The 14711-nt window shown below is 40.7% G+C and overlaps 1 protein-coding gene across 2 annotated transcripts in view; it reads left to right on the top strand.

Annotated features, from left to right (window-relative positions):
- Positions 1 to 14711, top strand: part of iqgap2 (IQ motif containing GTPase activating protein 2) — a 287122-nt gene that overhangs the window by 222602 nt on the left and 49809 nt on the right. For both annotated transcript variants that reach the window (XM_072257878.1, XM_072257879.1), the window contains exons 29-30: positions 1537 to 1769; positions 6745 to 6877. In XM_072257878.1, coding sequence (XP_072113979.1) covers positions 1537 to 1769; positions 6745 to 6877 — 366 coding nt within the window. The remainder of the gene's footprint in view (positions 1 to 1536; positions 1770 to 6744; positions 6878 to 14711) is intronic.

Raw genomic sequence — 14711 nt, 5'->3', positions numbered from 1 at the left:
TTTTTTAAAGTCTTGTATAATATATTTAAAGTAAACCCTTTTTTTTCCCATTGGAATGTCTGTGATCTGACAAAAAAAATTATCCCCTAGAATTTTATAGCACATATTTATTTGCTTTAACAATAATTAAACAAAAGATCCCTGCAATTGCTCTTAGATGTTTTTTTTAATAGTGCTCATTGTTATTTTCTACAAATGAAGCCATAACATTGTTCAAGGTCTTGTTTACTGCAAACTTTAATGTTAGGAGGGTGAAATGTAGAGCAGCAGTATTCACATGACTTAAATGACCTTGAATATATGTTGCAAAACTGGTTCCTTGCACATTTCTGTATTGAGTAACAAATTACATATTCATATATAAACAGCTTAATTGCTTGCAGGCATTGAACTCTGTTCTAGAGTTTGCACAAGAGCTTACTGCATTTGTATCAGAAAGTAAATTTTTAAAAAGAGCGAATCTTTCAGTTGTTTAAATTGAATAGTACTCAAAATGTACACGTAGTATTTGAAGTTATATATTAGACAATAAGTAATTTAAGTTTGAATACCATGAAATGAAAATCTAAGCAAACGTTCAATCTGTTTTTGTTTTATGGCTAATCTCCTCAATGTAAGGTTTCAAAGGTACATTTAATGTATACAATATACATCCTGAAATTCTTTTTCTTCGCAACTATCCACAAACACGGGGAATGCCCCTGTCCTGCTTCAGTACTTTGCCAAGATTTATGGTTAAAATTCATTATTGCTGAATTTTTATCGGCTTACGTTTCACAGTAATTTTCTAAAATGGCACCAGAGCATAATAGTTTAAATACACCAATCTAACTCAATATACAAAAGTCTTCAAAATCATTCCGTGTGGCTGCTGCTGATTCTGGAAATTGGAGATTTATAAAATGAATACCCTAAACTTCCATGAACCATATTAGTTACATGCCAGGGAATACTCGATGGTGAGAGGCTTGCATTTATTTTGAAATCTTAATACCATGTGTCAACCTGAAGGGATTTGCAACCAGTGAACTACTTCTTGAGGTGTAGTTACTGATGCAAAACCAGAAATGTGATGGCTAATTCTGATGTAGCCAGCTCTCTCAAACAGCAGTGCAATAATAATTTCCTAATCTGATCTACTAAAGTTGACTGAGGGCTAAATATTGGTTGGGACGCTGGGAAATTGGTCCTACATTCCTGTAGAAAATAGTATCATTTTCTGTCCAGCCAAGAAGGGCCAAAATGACCAACAAAATGCTACACCTCCATCAGCATGGTGCCATCTGCTCAAGCCCACCTATGTAGACTTCAACACACAACCTGCTGACTTCGGCAAAAGTACTACTAACAAATTAGGGCTGATACTTAAATACAATGCAATATAGATAATTATGGAATAATAATAATTAATTCAAGGCAGCTAACTATATATCATTAAAAGTTTGGAGGTTAGAGTGGTTGCTATTCTACAAGGGAATCTAGTGTATAATAAATTCCTGCCAAAGTGGTGGTGTTATTATCAACCTCTGTCTGCAGATTGTGGGCAACCTCCTTTACTATCGGTACATGAACCCAGCCATTGTTGCACCTGATGGATTCGACATCATAGACATGACAGCCGGCGGCCAGCTCCACCCCGACCAACGGCGGAACTTGGGTTCGGTTGCCAAAGTGCTGCAGCATGCCGCATCGAACAAGCTGTTTGAAGGTGAAAATGCGCAGTTGTCAGCGTTGAATGCCTATTTATCAGAGACGTACCAGAAATTCAGGTAAATTGCATTATATAGTAACTGTAATGTACACTGATATTTTTTCTCTCTGCACATCTGTTTTTTGGAAGTAGAAAAAACAACTGACCTAAAAAATTATTTTAATGGAGAATTACCCCCATCGAACATTCCAAATCAAATACAATTTGAAAGTTACTAGATCAGTACTCTTTGATTAATTGTAAATCAGAAAAATCTGTGAAGATTCCAGATATCTGAAGCAAAAACAGAAAATGACAGAAGTACTCAACAGGCCTGGCATCATCTGTGGAAAGAGAAACCGAGCCAATCATTTATCCATGCCGATGTATTCAGAAAATGGTCATAGAAAAACCTTTCCCTCCTAATCTGATTTATAAATTTGCAGAGAAGATGCTTCATGAAGTCTTCTGTAGTATTTTGAAAAATGTTGGGGTTAAAAACAATGCAAGTGGTGACCTTGGTGGGAACTGCAAGTTGCATTCATCGTGGACAGGTTAAGATGAAGCAGGTTTGGGATTATCTTTGTAAGTCTGGATAGTACAACATTTTGTTCACTCATTCATACAAAGTGTGGGCAGTGGTCCAGAGTGCAAGTGGGAGGGGCAGCCAGTGGCAGAGGTTGGGACTTGGCAGCTGGTTGTGTGCTTGGAGCCCGGGTCTGGGACAGGAACACTGAACTCTCAAACAAATAAGTTTTTTTTCCCTGAGAGGATGACTGGGAAAATTTAGGACAGAGCTGTAGACATGCTTTGCTTGACTTTAGTGAGGTTTTGAGAAGTTCCTGCACAGTAGGCTGGTCCAGAAGGTTAAGTCACAAAGGATCCAAGGAATGTTAGCAAACTGGATCCAAAATTGTCTTGGTGATGGGAGGCAGAGGGACGTAGTAAGTGGGTGTTTCTCCTGACTAAAAGTTTTTGTAGCAAGTAATACAGAAACTGATTCTGGTACCATATGTAAGTAACTTAGATGCAATTGTAGATGGTCTGATTAGTAAGTTTGTGGACAGCATAAAAATTGATAGAGTTGTAGATTAGATCATAAGACAAAGGAGTGGTATTGGGCCATTCAGCTCATTGAGTCAGTTTTGCTAATCTGTCGTGACTGATTTATTATTCCCGCCAACCCCATTCTCCTGCCTTCTCCCTATAACATTTGGCATCCTTACTAATCAAGAGCCTATCAACTTCCACTTTAAATATACCCTATGACTTGGCCTCCACAGCCGTCTGTGGCAATGAACTCCACAGATTCACCTCCCTCTGGCTGAAGAAATTTCTCCTCATCTCTGTTCTAAATGGATGTCCCTCTACTATGAGGCTGTGCCCTCTGGTCCTAGATTTCCCCCGATGGCAAAGAAGGTTGTCTAAGAATGCACTGGACCTCAATCAGGCAGAAGGCTGGGCAGAGCAGTGGCAGAAAAGTGTGAGGCAACACACTTAGGGAAGTCAAATTCTGCCAGGACATAGAGTACAATGGCAGGGACCCTCAGAGCAATAATATACACAGACACTGGGATGTAGGTCTGTAGCCTGCAATAGTAGCACGGGTGGATATGGTAATGAAGAATCCATCTGGTGTGCTTGCCTTCATAGGGTGAGGCATTGAGTAGAAGAGTTGGGAAGTCACGTTGCAGTTGTTACTGAAACCATTAGTTATATTGCAGTTGGAGTATTGTGAACTCTTCTTGTTGCTACACGGCAGGAAAGATGTGGTAACAATAGAATAAGTGCAGAAGAGATTCACCAGGTTATTAACTGGGATGGAGGTCTGTAGTTAGAAGAGATTCATCAGGTTATTAGCTGGGATGGAGGGCTGTAGTTAGAAGGAGGGGTTGACTAAGCTGGCTTTATTCTCACTGGAACTTGAGAGCACAAAAAGTGACCTTACAGACATTAGCATAGTCATGAGAGGGATAGACAGAGATCTTCATCCCCCCAGGGTACCAGAGTGTAGAATTAGAAAACACAGGTTTAAGATAAGAAGGGACAAACTTCTTGGAGGGGTCTTCTTAGAGGAGTAAACATTTCATAGAGTGAGCAGAAGTTATCCGGAATGGGCTTCTAGAGGAGGTGTTGGAGGAAGGGACAGTTACAGCTAAGTAGGTAGTTAGAAAAGAAAGGTGAATGTAGACCAACACCAACCTATTGTAGACAAATAAGATTAGTGTAGATTGGCATCAATGTCAGCATGGATGAGGTGGGCCAATGTGGCCAATTTCTATGTTGTTTGATTCTGTGAAGATACATTCGGTAGGCTTGCACCTGAAACCTTCGTGCTCCATCTAAACTCATTGGGTTCACTGAAAATGTATTTTATCTGTGTGTAATGTGTTTCTAAAAAGAAAATTAAAGGTTTATTGGGTAGCAATAGGAGAAACATCCATTAGTCTAGGAAATAGGCTCACCTGGCACCACCAAAGTCATGAATGTGCTGGATTATTGTTGTTTTACTATGGTAACTGTTTTGTGAGTGGAGCAATGGAGGGAGGAGTGAACATATTGGCGTCAGTAGTGTGAAGAGAGGAAATAATTATAACAGTGAAGAATCGGTAAACTGTCTGAACTTCAGCAAATGTAGAATCTATGCCCACTGCCCATGGTTACAAATTGCCTATTTTTTTTTGGAAATCAGAGCTCTGAAGTTCAGTAATTTTGCCTTCTGTTTTCTTCCTCCGTTTGTGGTTCTAATTATGTCAACATGTTAGTTAACTGAAACTACATCAGACATGCAATTCAAATTCACTTTACAGTAAAGAGTTGTTGAATTTACTGGCAGGATTTTCTACTCTAGTCTGCAATCCGCACGCTAGGATCACTATTGTCAGTGACGGTGCCCCTGGATGAGATCTTGCATGATCATTAAGGTCAGGATGACTCATTGCATTCACTTTAAGTCATTCAGTGAAACCAAGGAGATGATAAACCAAGCTGGCCTGGTCTATAAAGGTTATTGGCAACATGTCAAATGTTTTTGTTCATTGAAACATTTTCCTGTATGTGATTGCCGGAGGATTTTTCTGCATTTACTTTAACTGCCTTCTTCAACTTCACAGTGACGCACTTGCTTTTAATTTGGTGTTTCTGTTTAAAACCCCTTGTATTGATTTGAGATGTTTGGATTTAATTTAGGGTTCTGCTGCCAAAGCAAAGGTTTGGTAGGTGAATGTTCACACTCTGTGTGAAGTCGGCTGGAAATAATACAAAGTTGAAGTTGAAGCCAATTGCTATTGATTAGTAAATCTAGTAGAGAAGTTATAGTCTAAGTCATTCATAGATTTTATATTTGGCTGAAGTTTATACACCTAGTGGCCACTTTATTAGGTACACCTATACACCTGCTTGTTAATGTAAATATCTAATCAGCCAATCATGTGGCAACAGCTCGATTCATGAAAGCATGCAGATGTAGTCAAGAGGTTCAGTTGTTGTTCAAACCAAACAACAGAATGGGGAAGAAATATGAACTAAATAACTTTGATCATGGTATGATTGTTGGTGCCAGATGGGGTGGTTGGAGTATTTTAGGAGCAGCTGTTCTCCTGGGATTTTCATGCACAACAGTCTCTAGAGTTTACAGAGAATGGTGCGAAAATCAAAAAAAAAGTCTACTGTGCAGCAATTAAGTGGGCGAAAATGTTGCCTTCATTATAGAGTCAAAAGAGAATGGCCAGGCTGGTTAAAGCTGACAGGAAGGCAACAGTAACTCAAGTAACCATGCGCTACAACAGTGGTGTGCAGAAGAGCAGTAGGTGGGCTGCATCAGCAGAAGACCACGCTGACTTCCACTCCTGTACCTAATAAAATGACCACTGAGTGTAAATGGAATAATTTCCTGTGAAAATGGAAAATGTTGTTCCAAGTTAGTAGTACTGAATATTAGTTCTTGAAGAAATAAAAATTAATGTAACACGGAAATGTTGGAGGTGGGGTTTGTTGTGCAAGCAGCCATGAAACAGGATGTAATGAGTCTTACTAACCAAATGCTTTTAGTTTCTTTTAATGAAAATGGCACTAGTGCTTAGAGTGTGTCCAAAGTGTGAGGCAAGGAAATTGGAGCAAGCAAATAGATTTGGTAAAATAAAAAGGTCACAGGATTGTGGAGGTGATAGCAGGGAGGAGGGAATTGGAGAGGTGGGAGAAGGGCCAACAAATAAGTTGATGTACAGGAATGAACAATTTGCATTCTAATGGGAAATGAAGTTTGAAGAAATCTGTAACTTGGGTTATTATGTGGAAAAGATCAAGTATATGGAGGGCAAAAGACAAGAGCGAAAACAAGATGTCATTGAAATTGTATGTCCCTGAATGTCAAAAGTATTAGCCAAGGTTTCACCATCAGGCAGGCAAAGAGAGTTGATGTCACAAAGGTGAACGTTTAGTGCTTCTAATAGAAGGTACAGGTTCAGATTCTAAACGTATGGCTGCAGAGTGGGACCAGAAATGGTAAGACATTTGCTTCATTCTGAAACAATAGCCAGGAGAAAGGTAGAATCTATACTGAGGGGGCACCTCCCCCTCGTATCCCATCCGTTATTTATATACACACATTCTTTCTCTCTCTCTCTCTCTCCTTTTTCTCCCTCTGTCCCTCTGACTATACCCCTTGCCCACCCTCTGGGTTTTCCCCCCCCTCCCCCTTTTCCTTCTCACTGGGCCTCCTGTCCCATGATCCTCTCATATCCCTTTTGCCAATCACCTGTCCAGCTCTTGGCTCCATCCCTCCCCCTCCTGTCTTCTCCTATCATTTTGGATCTCCCCCTCCCCTCCCCCTTTCAAATCTCTTACTAGCTCTTCTTTCAGTTAGTCCTGACGGAGGGTCTCAGCCCGAAACGTCGACTGCACCTCTTCCTAGAGATGCTGCCTGGCCTGCTGCGTTCACCAGCGCTTTTGATGTGTGTTGCTTGAATTTCCAGCATCTGCAGAATTCCTGTTGTTTGCGTAATAATGAGATCCTAATGACTTACTAATCCACTCTTTTTTTTCGCTGTTTGCAGGAAGTTTTTCCAAGCAGCTTGTGATGTGCAGGAACCTGAAGAGAATTTTAATATTGATGAATACTCTGATATGGTGACATTAAGCAAACCTGTTATTTACATCTCCATTGAAGAAATTATAAACACTCATTCGGTAGGTGTTGAAAGCCTGTGTTTGGCAAAATCGCTTGAGTAAATTTCTTTCTCTTTAATGTGCACAAACAGAACTTTTGATTATGTCTTGTTTATAAGAAATGTTTCAGAAAAACATAAAATGAAAATTTGGACACATGAAAGAAAATGTTTGGCATTGGTAACCAACATTTTAGGCAAAATATTGGACTTTAAGGAGTTGAATGAATTTAACAGTGGAAGTTAGAGAGCAAGGTGCCTTGGTGAATGGAAGATTGGCTTCCAGTTGTATACTGAAAGTGAGCAGTGTTCAGCACACAGGAACTATATTGAGTTTTCGACCTGTGAACACTATAAAGCTAAGAGATATGAAGCTATGAAGGGATTTGCAGTACCACTTTCAAATTTGACTTTCTGAGGAAGTGACATAGATAATTGAAGAGAGTGAGAAGATAGTAGAGCATGTTGGTTGCAGGCAATGTAATTTTACATGAACTGATGATTACTGGAGTGACGGGGAGTCATAGAAGAAATCGCCTACGCTGTCTGTGTATGGTTCTCTGGGCAAGTGAACCAACCGGAGTAAAACTGATTTTAGCTTGCTGAGGAAAGACTGGCCAGTGCCATATAGGGTGGCAAACTACAAGTATAACAACATGCTTTTTCTTCATTTTAAAGGAACTGAACAGTGAATCAGCCTGGCCTAGGAGCAAATAAAGCTAATTGTGGTGCTAGTTTAATCTAAAGAACCGTACAAGAACTATATTGCTGAGTTTAGAATATAAGAGATCCTGTTTAAGAATTTTAAGAACCATGGTGATTTTTGTGAGTTTCCTAGTGTATCATCAGCCTGACAAGTTGAAAGTTTTGAACAGATCGATTTTGCGATCTGAAAACTTTCACCTGCATGTGGCATGCACTTTAATTAAGCAACACTTGCTTTGCATTTGTCTGAGGCTACGTCCACACTACGCCGGATAATTTTGAAAACACTAATTTCGAGTAAAAATGACAGGCATCCACACTACGCGATTTTCAAAATATCTCTGTCCACACCAAAACGGATATTTGGGCGAATCTACTCCTAGGCATACGCAGACACATCTACAGAAAACAAGTGAAGAGGAAGCGGTATAATATTTACGTTTCTGCGGCGGCGTTGTGCTATTTCCATAGAATAAAACTAGAGTACCAACAACAACAGTGAAAGAAAGTTTTCAACAATGTCTTCAAGGAATACAAAGAAAACCTCCGCTGGAAAAATCAGACCGGACTTCTTTTAGACAGACAATGAGGTCAAGCTGTTTCTGTGAGTTACAAATGACTACAAAGTCTGCAAAGCAGTAGGGATGTTTAATTCCAAACAAACTATTGACGTAGACAATAAAGTAAACAACACACGCATGAATCCATCCTCTACACAAGATCAACAAGTGAGTGGAATCTTCTGCCGCCAGACTTGCACAGTATTTCTGACATTAATATTTTTAAAGATAGACTCAATCAAATCAATTTAGGGGATCTAATCAAAAAAGCTCACTTTACCATTTAACTCTCACGCTGTTCACACGGACTGCGCGTTATAACAGTGGTGGTCAGTCAGCGACAGTGCCGGCTTGGAAACCCTGGGGTACAGGAGATTGAGGGTACGAGCACTGCAGACTGGGAGACCGGAGGGTACGGGCAGAAGAACAGAGGATGCAAACAGAGAAACTGAGGGGACCAGCTTGAAAGCCACCTCCAGTTCAAATTCCATGCGGAATATTTTGGAGGATCAAGAACCAGGAACCAAGAACAGTCGTCCGGCAGTGCTTGTGTAGCACCAAGCAGAAGCGGGAAAAGCATTGTTGTTGTGGTGTTGTCATGACAACGTTTTAAAATCTCTCCGTTTACCCCGTACACACTACAATGCGAAACAATCGTTTTCAAATTTACACACTCTGGAGAGTGTTTTTGAAAATCTCCGATTTCGGGGGATGAAAACACTGGTTCAGTGTGGATGGAGGATCAAAACGAACAGAAAAGGCTCCGTTTTCAAAATTATCCGGCGGAGTGTGGATGTAGCCTAAATTTGCTTGTTGATCCATGTCAACAATCCTTTCCCAGTCAATATCCTTGTCCAATAAGCATGTATAATTTCCAGTGCAACATCATCCACACCATCTGATACATTTTGGATATATATTTGTTAGGTAAACCTTTTAACAATTTTATTTTGTTGTTTGGGCTTTCCTTCCCAATTCTCTCCACTTCCTCCTCTTCGATTCCCAGTAGCTATTCTAAACCTAAAGTTACTGCTCCAATGATGGAACAGCACTCATCTGTCACATACTAAAATGAATAATGCTGATATTCCTCTCTCTTTTTCTTTTGTCTGAAATTAGAATGTATTGCACAGCTTTCCTGCAAGTTCTGTGTGTGTGTGTGTGTGTGTGTATGTTCAGTCATGGAATAGGTAAAGCACATTATTAATCTGGCTTCTAAAGATCTTTTCTTCATGTAATATAATCATGTACCAAAACTGCTACACATTCCGTGTATGAAACTTGCCCAGCGGACAGGTACATATTAAATTATGTCTAATTTGGTGTTCAGCGTTTTTGCAATGTTCAAATTGCAATAATTGAATGAACATCCATCAACTAAATTCAACTGTTATCTAAATGGTTACAACTAAAAAGAGTTAAGTCTTACAATGAGATAAATGTTTCAGAGTGCATCTAAATACCTCTTTATACAAAGTAGTTTGCAGCCATAAGCACTTAAGACATGGGAGCAGAGATAGGCCATTTGGCCCATTGAGTCAGCTCTGCCGTTCAATCATGGCTGATCCTTTTTTGCTCTCCCCAGCCCCACTCCCCAGAATTCTTCCTGTAATAGTTGATGCTACGTCCAATCAGGAATCTATCAGGCTCTGCTTAAATACACCCAACAACCTGGCCTCCACAGCTGTCAGTGGTAACAAATTCCACACATTCACCACCCTCCAGCTAAAGAAATTTCTCTGCATCTGTTTTAAATGGACACCCATCTATCCTCGGGCTGTGCCTTCCTGTCCTAGATCCCCCCCACCATGGGAAACATCCTTTCCACATCTACTCTGTTTAAGCCTTTCAACATTCAAAAGGCTTCAGTGAAACCCCCCTCATCCTTCTAAATTCCAGCAAGTACAGACCCAGAGCCATCAAACGTTCCTCATATGATAGCACTTTCATTCCCAGAGTCATCCTTGTGAGCCTCCTCTGAAACCCCTCCAATGGCAGCACGTCTTTTCTTAGATCAGGAGCCCAAAACTGTTCACAATTCCTCAAGGTTTCCCTTAAGGAAACCATGCTGACTTAGACCTATCTTGACCTGTCACCAAGTACTCCATAACCTCATCCTTAACATTTGACTCCAGCATCCTCCCAAGAACTGAGGTCAGGCTATTTGGTCTATAATTTCCTTTCTGCTGCCTTCCTCCTTTCTTAAAGAGTGGAGTGACACCATGTCAGAGTCCAATGACTTTTGAAAGATCATTAATGCCTCCACAATCTCTACCACTACCTCTTTCAGAACGCTGGGGTGCAGGTCATCTGGTCTGGATGACTTATGTACCCTTAGGTCTTTCAGCTTCTTGAGCGTCTTCTCCATTGTAATAGTAACTGCACACACTTCTCTTCCCTTGCACTCTTTAACAACTGGCACACTGTTAGTGTCTTCCATAGTGAAGACAAGTGCAAAATACTCACTCGATTCATCTGCAATCTCCTTGTCCCCCGCTATTATTTCTCTGGCCTCATTTTCTAGCAGTCCTATATCCACTCTCATCTCTCTTTTAATTTTTTACATACTTGAAAAAGCTTTAACTAACCACTTTGTTATTGTTTGCTATTGGTCATTTGGCCCATTAGTCTTCCCGGCAGGATACTATGTCTTTGTAGTTTAAATACTTGAGAAGTATGTAGCTTAGTTCATTATAATTTTTAATGGTTTTTCTTTATTAAAAGAACACAAATACCTACTCTCTGTTTGAGCTGTCCTTAACAATATGTCCAATAGTCGATGTAGCTGTTTATTGCCAAAGGTTCTGTTTTTAGATTATCCCTATTGTCTTGTTTAAAGAGACTTTATTTTGAATGAACACCACCATGGCACAGAATGCTTTGTTTCACTGTCTTCTCCTGTATTAATTTGGTTAATTAGCAAGACTCATTGAATGATTTTACTTAACGACTCTTTGCCTTCCCCATTGCTTTTGCTGTTCTTGATGTTGAATTTGTAGTGAATTGCAATTCCACAGGTGATGATCATCTTCCAGCATTTTGACCAAGTGATTGTTCTCTGCGTGTGATTTTATTTTGTATGCACTGCAGACAAATTAGTGTTTTTTTTAAACAGCTACTTGGAAATGAAAAAGCACGATAAACACAATTCCAGTCTAATGTCTCCACCCTGCCAATGAATGGCCTTTTTCTCTTTGGTTTGTTTGTGGTGAACCTTAAATCAATGAGTTGTTCCTATAAACCATCCTCTGTTAATATCTTCCCTGTCTTACATCAGAACCAGACACTGAACATTAGGCTTTTGAGATTTTCAACTGGGATCAGTGGCTCTGGTGTTTTCCTATGCCTGACTGGTTACTCTGCTTGACTCATCATCTTTTTTTACTCAATAGGCTGTTTAGAATAAGCAAACTTCCATTTTCTTAACCATACTTGTTCACGTAAGTTCATGTTGAGGAGGAAGGAATGTGAAATAAGTTTTTAATACCTTTTGTTAGGACTAGCAACTTTAAAATGTTAGCTTAATCTGTCAAATCCTTCAGAGTGAAGCAATTTTGGGGAGGAAGCTACCACAGATCATAATATATCACTTTCTCCTGTTTACTGGCTCAACCTTATCCAGCTACCTAAACTGCAGCAGTGCACTATAACAGGGGTCCCCAAACTTTTTTGCACTGCGGCCCGGTTTAATATTGACAATATTCTTGCGGACCGGATGACCCAGTTGGGGGGTGGGGGGTAGGGTTGCCAACGGACAAAAGTAGCAGTCAAATACGTTGAGCTTACCCCGAGAAAGACTATAATGACCATGAAGCCTTGCGCGGGCACCAGTGTGCATGCGTGTACCTGCAATTTTCTTTCTACAAATCACTTTTGCCGATTCTGTTCGGGAGTCGGGGGGGGGGGGGGGGGGGGAGTGTTAATCACGACCGGAATATAGGTGGTAAGTGGCTAATACACTCAATTTCATTTCTAAAAGGGTTTATCTAATGAATTTAATATTAAACACACAGTGCATATTTTCCTCGTATGAATATAGCGATAAGTCAATTATCAGAGGAGCTTGAAGTAAGTGTTGAATGAACTTCCAGTAGAAGTGGTAGACGCAGGTTCGATATTATCATTTAAAGAAAAATTGGATAGGTATATGGACAGGAAAGGAATGGAGGGTTATGGGCAGAGTGCAGGTCGGTGGGACTTGGTGAGTGTAGCGTTCGGCACGGACTAGAAGGGCTGAGATCGCCTGTTTCCATGCTGTAATTGTTATCTAGTTATATAAGTCACTTATCAGTCAATAGCATCATAACATTTTAAGTAACGTTTGGATATTAAACACGCAGCACATATTTTCCCCGTATGAACATATAAAATCATTGCAACACACCAATATCGCTGAAGTGGGAGCCCTGGGCTTGTTTCCCTGCAACAAGACAGTGCCATCGAGGGGTGATGGGAGACAGCGATACTCGAAGGGGGTTTCTTATGTCCAGTCTATTCCACAATTTAGTTTTCGTTGCATTCATCGCAGAGATATGTTAGAAATGGAAACAACGTTTTCAGTGCTTTCGTGGCTACCTCAGGATATTTAGCCTTGACTTTGATCCGGAATGCCGGCAGAGATGTTATGTCAAACATACTTTTCAGCCTGCCATCATTTGCAAGCTCAAGGACTTGATCTCCTTCCCGTGCTGACATGGATGATGCACAGGTAATGACCTCGCGTGCGTAATGGCTCAACAGTGGCCATGACAGGGAATGAGGAAAGGTGCAGCTGACTCCTATCGCCAAATCATGTCGTTTCCTCGCGGCCTGGTAGCACATGCTTTGCGGCCCGGTACCGGTCCACGGCCCAGTGTTTGGGGACCACTGCACTATAACATACACAAAGCCATAAGATATAGGAGCAGAATTAGGCCATTTGGCCCATTGAGTTTGTTCCGCCATTTCATCATGGCTGATTCAATTTTCCTCTCAGCCTCAATCTCCTTCCTTTTCTCTGTGTCCCTTCATGCCCTGACCAATCAGGAATCTATCAACCTCTGTCTTAAATATACATAAAGACTTGGCCACCACAGCTGCCCATGGCAAAGATTTCCACAGATTCACCACTCTCTGGCTGAAGAAATTCCTTCTTGTCTCCATTTTAAAAGGATGCCCCTCTATTCTGAGGCTGTGTCCTCTGGTCTTAGACTCTCCCACTGTAGGAAACATCCTCTCCACATCCACCCTATTGAGGCCTTTCACTATTTGATAGGTTTCAATGAGGTCACCCCTCATTCTTCTGAATTCCAGTGAACACAGGCCAAGAGCCATCAAATGCTTTTCATATGACAAGCCTTTCAGTCCTGGATTTTTTTTTTGTGTGAACCTCCTTTGAACCCTCTCCAGTTTCAGCACATCCTTTCTAAGATAAAGGGCCCATAATTGCTCACAACACTCCAAGTGAGGCCTCACCAGAGCTTTATAAAGTCTCAACATAACAACCTTGCTTTTATATTCTAGTCCTCTAGAAATGAATGCTAGTCGCTTTTGTAATGACAATTTCACTAATATTAGTCGAGTGAGTAGTTTAATGATTGGCATAGCATTGCACTTTGTAACTGAGCCACGCAGAAGTTGTTACTGGAAAATAGAAGAGTCTTTATTCAGGCTGCAGAAGAGAGTGACTCCAGGAGAATTTGATTTGCTCTCTCCTGACTCTGTGTTTTATAGTAATACACGCAAAATCCTGGAGGAATTCAGCAGGACAATGTTTCATACTACCTCAACACCCAGATAATGATAAATGATTAGCTACAGGGTGTCTCCGATAGCAGGGTGTTGTAAACAGAGGTTGATAACAGTGTTGCAGGAGGGGGTCATCACTTCCCTGGCTATAGATTGACTCGTTATAGAGCCTAATGGCCGAGGGAAAGAATGACCTCATATAGCACTCTCTGGAGCAGCACGGTTGTCATAGTGTATTACCGAAAGTACTCCTCTGTTCGGCCAAGGTGGCATGCAGAGGGTGAGAAGAACTGTCCATAATTATCAGGATTTTCCAGAGAGTCCTTTGTTCTACCACAGCCTCCAGTATTCCCAGTTTGACTCCTATAACAGATCCCTTCTACTCAGTTTGAGCCTGTAGGCATCACCTGTGTTGATACCATTGCCCCAGCACACTACCGCATAGAAGATCGTACCAGTGACAACAGACTACAAAGGTAGCACATCGCAATTAGCAGAATCCCTTCGAGTATTCTACACTAGTGTCTGTTCCAAAAGGCAGACACCCAGAATATAGAGTACCTCTTTTATTAGTGTTGAAAGTTTGGCTCCATGAATATACAACTAACTAGACTGTTACGTAGCAAAACAGATCTGTCCTGAACTGTGTCTTAAGTATCCAGGATACATCATTAACAATGTGCTATTAGCAGGAGCATTCATCTTGTGTCCTTCCATATGTAGTTTCAATGGGATGTTATCAGAATGTCCCACACCCAATAATTGTTTTCACCAGCCGTAAAGTATGAGTTGGATGTTAAATTATATACAAGTTTTCCAGCATCTGCGGATTTTCTCGTGTTTGTGGTACAGGGTTTTATTTCC

This window comes from Mobula birostris, chromosome 5 (assembly GCF_030028105.1).
Source record: "Mobula birostris isolate sMobBir1 chromosome 5, sMobBir1.hap1, whole genome shotgun sequence".
Taxonomy (NCBI): domain Eukaryota; kingdom Metazoa; phylum Chordata; class Chondrichthyes; order Myliobatiformes; family Myliobatidae; genus Mobula; species Mobula birostris.
The sequence above is the reverse complement of the archived record's forward strand: the minus strand, read 5'-3'. Positions and strand labels throughout refer to the sequence as shown.